Raw genomic sequence first — 13,259 nt, forward strand, 5'->3', positions numbered from 1 at the left:
CCAGTATGCTTCACGCATACTGGCCTGTTTCAATCTACTCCCACCTCTCGGATTGGCCTGAACAACCTCAATGGCCTGACAACGTAAACCTTTGGGGTTTTTATTATGACACATACAAAAATGATGAGAGACACTATGTGTGACCAATCCCTTTTTGATGTTATAAACATGCTCATAGATGCGTCTCTGGAAGGTTCTGCCAGTACTGCCAATATACTGCAAGCCACATGGGCATTGAAGCAAGTATATTACAAAAATTGAGTGGCAATTTATAAATTTCTTAATGGGATAACTTCTAGAGGTTATATTTGATGTAAATTGTTTGGCATTCACACTATAAGAGCAAGCCACACACTTCGCACAAGTAAAAAAGCCTTTTAAACCCCCTGTCTGCTTCTGTTTTTGTTGCTTTACCGGACAACTCGGGGCTAATTTAGATTTTAAATTATTAGCCTTTGAAAATATGATGTGTGGTTTTTTTGGAAGAATGTCCGCCAAAACATCATCTTTCAACAGGATTATTTTGGGTGCCATCTCATTATATTGAGTAATAAAAGCAACTTAATTATTACACCTTTCTATTGTGTCCTTTTTCTTATTGTTATATTTAAGTAAAGTATCTCTTTGTATGTTGTTAACTTGTTCGAATGCCTCATCTAAGAGACTCTCCGAATACTTTCTCTCAATAAATTTACTTTTTAGGTCTTTGGCCTGAATCTTAAAAGTCTCATCTTCGGAGCAGTTGCGTTTAAGACGCACCAACTGACCCTTCGGAATATTTCGTAGCCACTGTGGGTTATGCTGACTATCAGCACGCACGCAATTATTAGCTTGTACTGGCTTGAAAAAAGTTTTAGTGTGAAGTGTATTTTGACTAATATAAATGTGAAGATCCAAAAAAATCAATGTGCTCGGTGCTGTAATTACAAGTGAATTTAAGATTGTGATGATTACAATTTAAATAAGTGCAAAAATCATCCAGTGAGGCTTGACTGCCTGACCAAACAAAAACCACATCGTCAATGTAGCGCCGCCAGAGCACCAGGTTTGCTCCTAGAGGACAGTTGTTCCAAATAAACTCTTCCTCCCAACTGTTCATAAATAAATTTGCATAACTAGGAGCAAACCTCGTGCCCATAGCGGTACCACATTTCTGAATATAATAATGTGAATTAAACGTGAAATAATTGTGCGTCAAAATAAACCATATACTATCCACCAAAAAATTCCTTTTAATTAATGAATGGTTACTTGTATTTTCCAATTTACGAGACACGGCTTGGCAGCCTAGTTGATGATCAATCACAGTATATAAAGATGTAACATCAGCCGTAGCCAATATATACCCAGGCTGCCATTTAAGATCTTTCAAAATTTGCAATATATGTGTCGTGTCTCGCAAATAGGATTTAACACCGGTGACTATGGGTTGGAGGTGATGATCAATAAATTGTGAAAGATTGGAAGTGAAGAAATACCAGAAATAATAGGTCTACCAGGAGGTGAAGTGAGACTTTTATGAATTTTGGGTATAAAATAAAGGAGTGCGGGGAAACTGAATAAACAAAAAAGCAAACTCATCTTGACATATAGCCCCACTCTTCAAGCCAATATGGATCTGGAAAATTCATGTAGAACTTATAAAATTAGGCATGATAATTTTAATGTTCAGGAGAAGGAGGCTGTTCAGAGTTTGGAAAACAATGACTCGTCATTAAATCTGCAGGTAAGGGTGGAGGTATAGTGGTGATGGACAAGGATTATTATATACAAGAGTCCATGAGATTATTGGGAGATAGGGCCACATACCTCCCCCTTACAGGTGACCCTTTGGGGCATTTTAAGGCTGAACTGGGGGATTTGCTGACTACTGGCTTGAATAGAGGGGCTATATGTCAAGATGAGTTTGATTTTTTGTTTATTCAGTTTCCCCGCACTCCTTTATTTTATTTTATACCCAAAATTCATAAAAGTCTCACTCTCACTGCTGTATGGTGAGAGTCGTCTGTTCACCCCTTCACTGCTTATTCACCTAAGGACACTTTTGGGATTCTTCACTGAATGGTTTGGATTTTTATTTGATTGACATTTAATTAACGGACTTTCTAGGCGCCAGTAATCCTTTTTTTTCAATTACCTTGAAACCCACTAAGTGTATGGTAGGGATGGCAGAGGTCCTGTACTTAGGGCACAGGGTGGGTGGAGGGCACCTCAAACCAGAGCCAGCCAAGGTAGAAGCCATAGTTCAGTGGCCTGTTCCAAAAACCAAGAAACAGGTCATGGCATTTTTGGGCACCGCAGGGTACTATAGGAAGTTTGTCACACAGTACAGCGCCGTGGCCAAACCCCTGACTGATTTGACTAAGAAGCAACTGCCTGTGCTTATCACCTGGACTCCTGCCTGTGAAACTGCTTTCCAGGCACTGAAAACTGCGCTTGCTGGGGCCCCCATACTGGCTGCCCCAGACTATATCAAACATTTCCTCATACAGACTGATGTCTCTTACTATGGCATTGGGGCTGTGTTGAGCCAAGTGGGGGACGACGGTAGAGAGCACCTTGTGGTGTACCTCAGCCGAAAACTACTCCCCAGAGAAGTGGCCTATGCCACCATTGAGAAAGAGTGCTTGGCCATTGTGTGGGCACTCAAAAAACTCCAGCCCTATGTGTATGGAAGGGCTTTCACGGTCCTCACAGACTACAACCCCCTGAGATGGCTGCAGAGGGCATCAGGGGAGAATGCCAAGTTGCTAAGGTGGAGCTTGGCCTTGCAAGAGTTTGACTTTACCATTCAGCACAAAAAGGGTAGTGAAAACAGCAATGCTGATGGACTTTCACGTCAGGACTATCCCTCTGAGACTGATTAATGGTGCCAGCAGTGCCCCACTCCCTGTTAGGGCCAGTGGGCCACAGGTCACCCATTAAGAAGGGGAGGTGTAGAGGGAGAGGGTTTGGCCCGGTATTAAAGGGGTTGCACCCCATATGGCCACCCCGACCTCACCAGGGAGGCAAGGGGTTAACTGGACTGCGGTCCAGGAAGGTGGTTTACACCTTGTCATGTCATGAAAATGTATGTTCCCCTGTTCCCATGTTTCATTATAATCCTGTATTTTAATGTTTTAAAGTGCATTTCTGTATCTCCAGTTCTGGAGGTCGCAGAGAGTTGATATTTGGCCAATGTGTGGAGTCACTGTAAGCACTAAGAACCGGCAAATTTCGACCCACTGATCCCACCAGAATGGAACTTATTAATATGTGTAGATATTAAAGTATATATGTGGTATTTTGGATCTGATCTGAAAATGCAGACTCCATCTGATAGGCTAATAAGGTCATGAAGGGCAGCCGGCTGATTGAGACTAAGCACCGTGATCAAAAGTTAACTGCCTGATTGTTTACACCAAGTACTAATCAACAGATCAAGTCCTAATCAACAGACTGCCACTCTAATTATTACCTGAGGGTGGAGAATCATCAAACTGGAGTGGTTTGTAAGTGTTATGTGTACACCTACAAACAATGCAGATACTTTATTTGATAGACTGGTCGTCACCCCTGATTTAATTATGGGGCTACCCATAGAGTCCCAGTACACATGGGCTAATTAGCTGGGGGGCATGGGTTAATCTGTGTCTCCACGTTAGGGATTGGATACAGATAATTGTTCACCAATAGTCTGTATTCAATGTTAAGAATAGGGTTACACAGGTATACTGCTGCGGCCGAGTTTATTCGAGCATTTGCCCGTTCTCAGCCGCAGCAGTAACCTGGCGCACGCCGGAGGGTGCCGGGCGCACGCCGAAGACACGGAGGAGCGCCCTCCGATCGGCGCTTTCTCCCTCCCGCTGCCGGGTCCGCCGGGTCCCCCGGAACCCCCTGCCGCCGTCCCCCACATCGCGGGACACCAGGGCTCCCTCGGGGAGCCCTGGACGCGCGTGCAGGGGGCGCAGGCACCCGATGACGCGTGACCGCGCGTCATCGCACGCCGAGGGAGTGCGGCTAGCATGCCGGGGCATCCCCAGGCTTGCGGAGCTAGCCGCACTCAAATAAAATGTGCCGCCTCTGTATAAACTGTGTCAACCCTACAGTTTTGAGTTCTTCTTCTGATACCATCTTGAATGTCACCGGATTGCTGGAGAATTGCTAGCTGATACTTCTCCATTCCCCAACCCTAAGTGTTACCTTCTTGTCTGTTAATTGTACTATATTGCTGTGTTCACCTTATTTAAGGAATAAATATATTTTATTATATCTAAGCCTCATTCAGTTCAACCCAGAAATTTGGTGTTCATTATATCTTGTCATAAGCTACCGTGACAGTCATCCCATAAGGTTGGAGGAAAGGAGATTTCACCAGCAACAAAGGAAAGGGTTATTTACAGTAAGGGTGGTTAAAATCTGGAATTCATGATCCATGGAGACTATGATGGCAGGTATAATAGATTTGTTAAAAAAAAAAAAAGTTGGACATCTTTTTAGAAAGGTATACTGGGATATACCAAATAAGTAAACATGGGAAGAATGTTGATCCAGGGAGTAATCGGATTGCCAATTCTTGGAGTCAGGAAGGAATTTATTTTTCCCCTTATGAGATATCATTAGATGATACTGTATGACACTGGGGTTTTGTGTTTGCCTTCCTCTGGATAAGTAAGTACAGCTATAGAATAAAGTATCTGTCGTCTAAAATTAGCATAAATTGAACTTGATGGACGCATGTCTTTTTTTTAACCCCATCTACTATGTAACTATAATCTCAGGTGTGATGAGCACATTAACCAATGGCAGGAAGTCACTGAATCTTCATATTATTTTGATTGTAGAAATAGTATACGGAAGACGAAACGTTTGAGAAAAAAAAAAAAAGTGGTGAAAAAAACCCTCCAAATACTTACGAAGAAAGTTTTTTTTGAGGTGCAAGAAAGAAAAAAGAAAAAAACTTGCAAAGTACAATACAACATACACATACTGTATAGGGAAAGTTCTTTCTAAGTTTTAACCTGCCACTATGCATGAGCGCTTTAAGACAATCAGATGTTGAATGGAGATTAACTGGGAATAATTTGAATACTTTGTGAAACTGTGTCCCATGAAATTGGCACGATAAACCTGGCCTCATGAAAGGAGTAGACAATTTGTGAGCCAAGAACTCCCAGAACAGCAGAGACCCAGCTGATTTTGTTTTTCCATAATTCGAGGAAGAGTGTACACAAGAGTACCAAGAATTTTCTTCTATTTATATAGAATATGAAGACTGATTTTTTTTTTTATTCCTCTGAGTACAGGTATGTGATACTTAGGGCCTAGTGAGAGCTCTGCAGAGAACTATTACAATTCCAGACCGAGAAAAAAAAAAAATGACATTTTTTTATGGGGACCTTGAAGTGATAAAGGGGCAGTTCAATCTACACTTTTTAAAACTTTGGTTTTATTACTTAGATACATTTTAACAAAACACAAACCACAGATTTCAGTAGGTGCCAACTGTCCTGGTAACCGCCGCTTTTTCCCCCATTTCATCGGGATCACTGAAACCGCCACAAAGCTGCCTCCCACAGGACTTGCAGCCACTCGCACTGCGGTCTGAGCAGCTGCAAGGCTCCCAGTAGGACAAGAAAGACAATGGGAAAAAGCAGAGCCTGTACCCCGTAATGCTGCTGTTACTTTTGCAAGAAACCATTAAATAATTCTTTTTTTAATGGGCACACGCTCTTTGGATGTTCCTTTATTTTTGGTTCCTGTACTGCTGGTGCCTGCTTTTTCCCATTGTCTTTCTTGTCAGCATACTGAAAAAACGGAAGCACACCCCCTGTTGTGGATGAAGTTTGGACAATCTGGATCATACATTCCACCAAGAGTGAGTTATTTATTTCACTTCAAAATCTCCATTCCGATATATTATGCTGGGTCACTTTATTGTGAGGTCCCTTACTACAGTGCTTGTGGGGACCCTAGTCCACTAGTCGGTTTATTATGGAGTTGTGATTGTTCTGCATACCTGGGATACAATTCTTGTTCCTCCACTGGGAGTACACATTTGCAGGATTCTTCAATCAAGTGTATTCTTAAACAAAAAATAGGCTGTTTTTAGAGCACCACACACTTTCTACATTTTTTTCCCCAGTAGGACAGCTCTGTGGAGATTTCACAGAACAGAAAAAGCTGCGGTTACAGGGACCATCGGGCCCTCAAAGAAGTTCAGCTAAGCAATAAACACACACGTCTGTATGTTGCACTACCCCTTTAAAAAGGAGTTCAACAGTTGGGGTAGTCAAGAGCATATTTACTAAGCTATGCTCTTTCACGAGAAGGCACATAACAACCTATTAAAAAGTAAATCACTATCTTACGTCCCCAGGAAAGTGTATTCTAGCATAGCACAGCTTAGAGAAATTACCAGTAGACCTATATTCCTAGAGGCGCTGTTTGTGGATTCATGTATCCCCCCAATTTTTTTTTATTTTGATTTTTCACTGTATACCTGTGATTCCAGTGGAAGGCTTTTTTGCACTGAACTGTTTTTTTCTTTTCATAGTTGAAATAAATATAGACAGTCATTTCTGAACCAGTGGTTATAAATAGGTTTCCCTTTTTACTTAGATAGCAACAAGCAATGCTCGGGACACATTTGTACTATTACAAAGAGCTACTTCCTTATCGTACAGTTTTCTAAACCCAAAGCTGAATAATAATTAACTGAGCTAATAACTTTGCATGACACCAGAGACGATAATATGAAGTGCTTGTCAAACCTAAAATTATGTAAACATAAAAATTGTTGGTGGAACAGAACACAAAAAACAACCCAATAGATTCATGTAGTATGAAAATTCCCAGTTACACTGTTAAAATAACAGTTCTGGATAATGTCTGCATGCAAAATATGAACTTTGGCTTTAAACATCCCGAGAAATTAAATGGAAACCATCCCAGAATCCTGTGCTTTGTACCGTTACACATTCTGAGTGTATGTAATGTTCCTGTGCAGATCCTCTACTTCAAGTTTCCACATGCGGCAATGCACAGGATTGTCCGATAAATCTGTAATCTTCACAGCACGCAGAATAGGCTCAGGACTGCAAGACAACACCATGCCCAAAACCATCACGTATTTCCCTACAATAGAAAAAAAAAAAAAGTTACATATTCAGTTTAAATAACAAATGCTACTTAATATGGCTCTACCGCTTTTTATTTTTTTCCAAGGCTTGAATAAGGGGGTCTCCAGGGCTGAACCGCATTAATTTCAGCTCTGGAGACCCCCTTCTTGCAGAGATACGCCCATCCGAAGATGATGCCGGTAGCAGCTCCGGCTGGCCACAGAAAATGTCTGTTTAAAAGGACCTGTGAGCCAATAGGAAGCCGCGACATCATCCCGTGCGGGTTCCTCTTGCCCAGATACGAGATACCGGTCTACACTTGAGATGAAAGTATCTCGAGAAGCAGGGGATCCCCGCAGACAAATTCAACACGGTTCAGCTCTGCTTCCGGCCTGGGTCCTTTAAAGCAGCACTCTCTACTCCGAGCTGAACCGCGTTAATTTAAACTCTGGGGGCCCCCTGCTTCCCGAGATACATACCTCCGAAGGGGGTGCCGGTAGCGGTTCTGGCTTGGCTAGTTGGGGTTAGCATTAAGGCGGTTTAAAAGTCCGGCTTCACGCGGGCCAATAGGAAGTTGTGATGTCATCCCATGTTGCTTCCTATTGGCCAGGTGGTCCCTGGAGCCGAAATTAACATGGTTCAGCTCCGGAGACCCCCTGCCTCCCATCTAGGGGGGAAAAATTAAAATACATTCTTCTGTTGGAAATCATTTGCTCTCTTAATCCCTTTCCTGCTTATATTTTAGAGGTGCGAGAATAACCTCTTCGCACATCTGCTGTTCACCCACCTCTAATATGTTATTACTCTCACCTCCAATTGAAGACGCCCTGAAGCAGTGGTTTCCAACCGTTTTGTTAAGAAACCCTATCATTATATTGTGAAATTCTGCAGAATCCCAGCCCTCGCTCCGTTTTTACACATACAACCCCTCTCCCCCAAATTGTACTCAATATGCTCGGCGGTGCCCAGCCTGTGATGCATGAGGGCCCTCCAAGGTGGCCGATACAGGAAGCTGGAATCTACTGGCAAGTAGGTCTCCGAAAAGCAAATAGCACAGAACCCTTGTGGAATGCCGGCGGAACCCTGATTGGAAAACACTGCACTAGAGAGTTCATCACCACCCCTAGAGAGTTCATCACCACCCCATGTCGTCACTAGGATACAGAATCTATATTTCCATCTAATTGTGCTGCCACTGTACACTTGAATAAACATGTTTCAAAAGCTCTGTACAATATAATACTTTATCTGGAATCATCATAAATTGTAATTGTTCCACAAGACTGATGCATTAAAAAGAAGAAGATACAGCTGAATCCCGTTATAACGCGGTGCTCGGTGGCCACAGAATGAGACCGCGTAATAACCAGGATCGCGGGGAGGCGGGGGTATGGAAGAGACAGACTCGTTAATCATAATCCCGTGGTGGCAGTGAGAGTGTGTGCAACAGGGGAAAGCTGAAGGCAGCAGGTACCTCAGAGCGCTGCATACTGCTCTGCGCCAGGTCCCCCTCTGTACGCGCAGCCTGGGACAGACGTCACTGAGGAGTGAGGCGCCAACTCTGGAGGCAAGGAGGCTGCAAATAGGTGACTCGGGAGGGTGTGTGTCCAGAAGGTGTCACCATTTAATTTTCTAATTGCAATGCGTAACGAGCATGGGATAAGGTGGACCATTGTCAACAATGAACAGGGGCAGGTTTAGCCATTCATTAACCCTTTTGTTGCCAGGGGGGCCACTTCTGGCAGTGAAAAGGTTAAACTCCCATGCCCCGGTGGATCCCCAGAAGTACAGGTCTTCACTGCTGGGAGGGTCTTCACAGTAGTGCAATGTGCTGCAAGCCAATCTATGAGGTGGTCGAATGGATCAACATACAATAAAACGGACAGAAGTAAATGGATTACCTAGCTGAGAGTTTGGTGCAGTAATAGTATGAGCAAGGGGTGAGTCTGCGAGAGGGGAGGAGAGGGGGATAGGATCTCACGCAGTATGGAGAAGCCGGGATGTCGTCTGTCTTCCGCCCCCCCCCCCGGCGGAGAGGGTGTGTGATTAAAGTTTGCAAAAAATATATACAGCTTAACCCCGTTATAGCGCGGTCCTCGGGGGCCACCCAATCCGACCGCACTATAAATCAGGGTCGCGAAAAAAAAAAAAAAAATGGCCTTCGCGTGTCCGATCGGGAGGGAGGGGGGGGGGGGAGAAAGAGGTGGAGTGAGGCGCAAACTGAAAATAGAAACACTCAAGAATAAAAACCATTTGATTAAGTTGATTGCTCCTTCCTTTAAAAAAACATGAAAATGGCTTATGGATAGTTGAAAAATAAATAAATAAAATCAAACCACCTTTATAGATAAATAAATAAAACTATAAAGAAACATATTGGAAAGAACGACAGAGAAAGGCAGCAAACAAGTTAGTGTTACTGCTGCAATTCCCCACAGAGGGTTTGTGTGTCGGATTTACAGTAACTATACAAAAATGCAAATTATTCAGATTTAACCCACCTTAAAATATGTCAGTGCCACTAGTACCACTTGGCTCCAATATGAACTACTTCAAGTTACTGCTGTGAAGCGCTTTGTACATTAATGGTGCTATATAAATAGACATGCATACAAGTTCTATTGACCTTAGCAGCGTTGAAAGTGGACAGATGTATTCACAACTATATATTGTCTGTTTCAGAGTGATGTAAATTGCCCTACGTTAGGAGATGGGGTGCTGGGATTTCACAAAACAAACACATAGAAGACATTTTAGTCCCAAGAGTGTATCTGCTCTCTTAGAACCCTGTAATTAAAAGCAGGGAAATTACATACATCATTGCACACAAGGGCATGTTTTCCAATTGCAGGCATTTGTAGAAGGAATGTGTCATAAGATTTTCACACCTGACAAATAGGCCATTGTAATCTTGAAAGCTCATCTAAAATAATGTCTACAAACTATTTTCCAGCTGGTGTCACAACATTGAGACACCAAATCAGGTCCATCTGGCCCACATCGCCTACTCACTTTCTCCAGTTGCAGAAAGAAAAAATATATATATATTACACCTAGCATATGATATAGTCTGCAGAAAAAACAACAACCAGACATGCAATACACAGTCAGCGATACATACACAATGAATAAGGTGTTTGCACACAGTAGTCTCAGAGGTCATTTGGATCTTATAAAAGGGATATAGCGATACACACACACACACACACAATTGCTGTATTTTCTGTGGGAGCTGAATCTGTCCAATAGCTATAATTACACAGAGACAGTGGCTAAAACAACCAAAGTATGAATAAAATAGTCTTGCATATTAAAGTTTCTATGGATAGTGTCACCTGCAATCAATGTATTTCCCTTTGCCTGGTAACTGAGTAAATACTGTTTTTAGAGTAGTGAAAGAAAAAAATAAAAATCATTTTACAAGGCAGTGTGCCATGCTCGTCTCCCTTCACTGTGAAATATAATTCGCTCTACCTAAGCAATAATCAGACCAACCTGTGATCTGTATATCAGCCACTGGTAGAATGTCTACACTTATCCAATCAATAAGCAGCATTGAATTCTGGGAGTAGTAGTTCTGCTCTTAAGAAGGTTATTCAATATACTCCAAAGTGGCCAAACGTACTGTTAGAAATCTGTTAATAAGCTGAAATTATTCTAACACGGACCACGTTTGGCTGAACATCCCTATTAAAATAAAAACTACGACATTTCGGAGTAACCTGAATTACCCCCTTCATCTAACACTAAACTAACAGTAGAACCACATGTCTCAGAGTTCCATGAGCTCACATATTTTAGAGGTCCATCTTAACATCTACCTACAGTGTTTGCCAGCTTGCCCAAATGACTATATTGAGCTTCATTGTAGTTAATAACTGTAACCTTATACTGTAGAAGGTAGTGTGTTTGAGATTTTGTTTTAAGAATTGAGTCGGTATTAGCACGGCGGCTGAACTACAGTTTAAAAACAAGTGGCACTTAGTGGTTAAAATATCCAGTACATACAAAAATTGTGACCACACTCATCCTTTCAAAAAAAAATATTCCATCTTGTTACAATTCGTTAGCTTTTACAACAGAATGTGACAGGTGTGTGTGTGTGTGTGTGTATATATGTATATATACCGTTAGGTCCGGAAATAAGTGGACACTGATACAAGTTTTGTTATTTCGGCTGTGTACCAAAATAAATTCAAGTTACAGTTAAATAATGAATATGGGCTTAAAGTGCATTCTATCAGCTTTAATTTGAAGGTATTCACATCCAAATTGGAGAAAGGGTTTAGGAATTACATCTCATTAATATGTAGCCCCCTCTCTTCAAGGGACCAAAAGTAATTGGACAATTGACTCAAAAGCTGTTCATGGACAGGTGTGGGCTATTCCTTCGTTATTTCATAATCAATTAAGCAGGTAAAAGGTCTGGAGTTGATTCCAGGTGTGGCATTCACACTTGGAAGCTGTTGCTGTGAACCCACAACATGCGGTCAAATGAGCTCTCAATGCAAGTGAAACAGGGCACCCTTAGGCTGCAAAAAAAAAAAAATCCATCAGAGGGATTATAGGAACATTAGGAGCGGCCAAATCAACAGTTTGGTACATTCTGAGAAAAAAAAAAGAACGCACTGGTGAGCTCTGCAACACAAAAAGGCCTGGACGTCCACGGAAGACAACAGTGGTGGATGACCGTAGGATCATTTCCATGGTAAAGAAAAACCCCTTCACAACATCCAGCCAAGTGAAGAACACTCTCCAGGAGGTAGGCATATCATTATCCAAGTCTACCATAAAGAGAAGACATCACAAGAGCAAATACAGAGGGTTCACCACAAGGTGCAAACCATTCATAAGCCTCAAGAATAGAAAGGCCAGATTAGACTTTGACAAACAATATCTTAAAAAGCCAGCACAGTTCTGGAACAGTATTCTTTGGACAGACGAAACTAAGATCAACCTGTACCAGAATGATGGGAAGAAAATAGTATGGAGAAGGCTTGGAACGGATCATGATCCGAAGCATACCACATCATCTGTAAAACACGGTGGAGGCAGTGTGATGGCATGGGTATGCATGGCTTACAATGGCACAGGGTCACTAGTGTTTTTTGATGATGTGACAGAAGACAGAAGCAGCCGGATGAATTCTGAAGTGTATAGGGATATATTGTCTGCTCAGATTCAGCCAAATTCAGTGAAGTTGATTGGACGGCGCTTCACTTTACAGATGGACAATGACCCAAAACATACTGCTAAAGCAACCCAGGATATTTTTAAGGCAAAGAAGTGAAATATTCTGCAATGGCCGAGTCAATCACCTGATCTCAACCCGATCGAGCACGCATTTCACTTGCTGAAGACAAAACTTAACGCAGAAAGACTCACGAACAAACAACAACTGAAGACAGCTGCAGAAAAGGCCTGGCAAAGCATCACAAAGGAGGAAACCCAGCGTTTCGTGATGTCCATGCGTTCCAGACTTAAAGCAGTTATTGCCAGCAAAGGATTCTCGACAAAGTATTAAAAATTAACATTTTATTTATGATTGTGTTAATTTGTCCAATTACATTTGAGCCCCTGAAATAAGGGGACTGTGTATGAAAATGATTGCAATTCCTAAACGTTTCATACGATATTTTTGTTCAACCCCTTGAATTAAAGCTGAAAGTCTACACTTCTATTGCATCTCAGTTGTTTCATTTCAAATCCATTGTGGTGGCGTACAGAGCCAAAATTATAAAAATTGTGTCAGTGTCCAGTTATTTCCGGACCTAACTGTGTGTGTGTGTATGTGTGTATGTGTGTATATATATATTTTTTTTTTGAATGATAGGGACGTAAAGTAGGTTTATAAATTTAAAAAAAAATATGAAACCCTTAATACAGCTGAATCCCGTTATAACGCGGTGCTCTTGGTCCACATAATGAGCATGTTATAACCAGGATCGCGAAATGGCCGCCGCAATCAGGAAGAGCGGTTCTGCGAGGACTTACCCGGCATCTGCAGCTCTCTCCACTTCATCAGGCTCCGAGGCGCTTACATACGCTCTCCCAAGCTTTCAATTTGACTGACTTTTGAGCGCAGGAGGGGTCACATGACCCTTCTCTGATGAATGACAGCCCAACAGTGAATACATTTTATATAATAAACATGCGGGA

At 42.1% G+C, this 13,259-nt stretch overlaps 1 protein-coding gene across 2 annotated transcripts in view; it reads right to left on the reverse strand.

Annotated features, from left to right (window-relative positions):
- Positions 1–6,566: 6,566 nt before the first annotated feature.
- Positions 6,567–13,259, reverse strand: part of LOC142463069 (recQ-mediated genome instability protein 2-like) — a 141,445-nt gene continuing 134,752 nt past the window's right edge. For both annotated transcript variants that reach the window (XM_075565324.1, XM_075565323.1), the window contains exon 2: positions 6,567–7,116. In XM_075565324.1, the coding sequence (XP_075421439.1) occupies positions 6,953–7,116 (164 nt within the window). In that variant the 3' untranslated portion in view covers positions 6,567–6,952. The remainder of the gene's footprint in view (positions 7,117–13,259) is intronic.

Source organism: Ascaphus truei, chromosome 11, assembly GCF_040206685.1.
Source record: "Ascaphus truei isolate aAscTru1 chromosome 11, aAscTru1.hap1, whole genome shotgun sequence".
In the NCBI taxonomy this organism is placed as follows: Eukaryota; Metazoa; Chordata; class Amphibia; order Anura; family Ascaphidae; genus Ascaphus; species Ascaphus truei.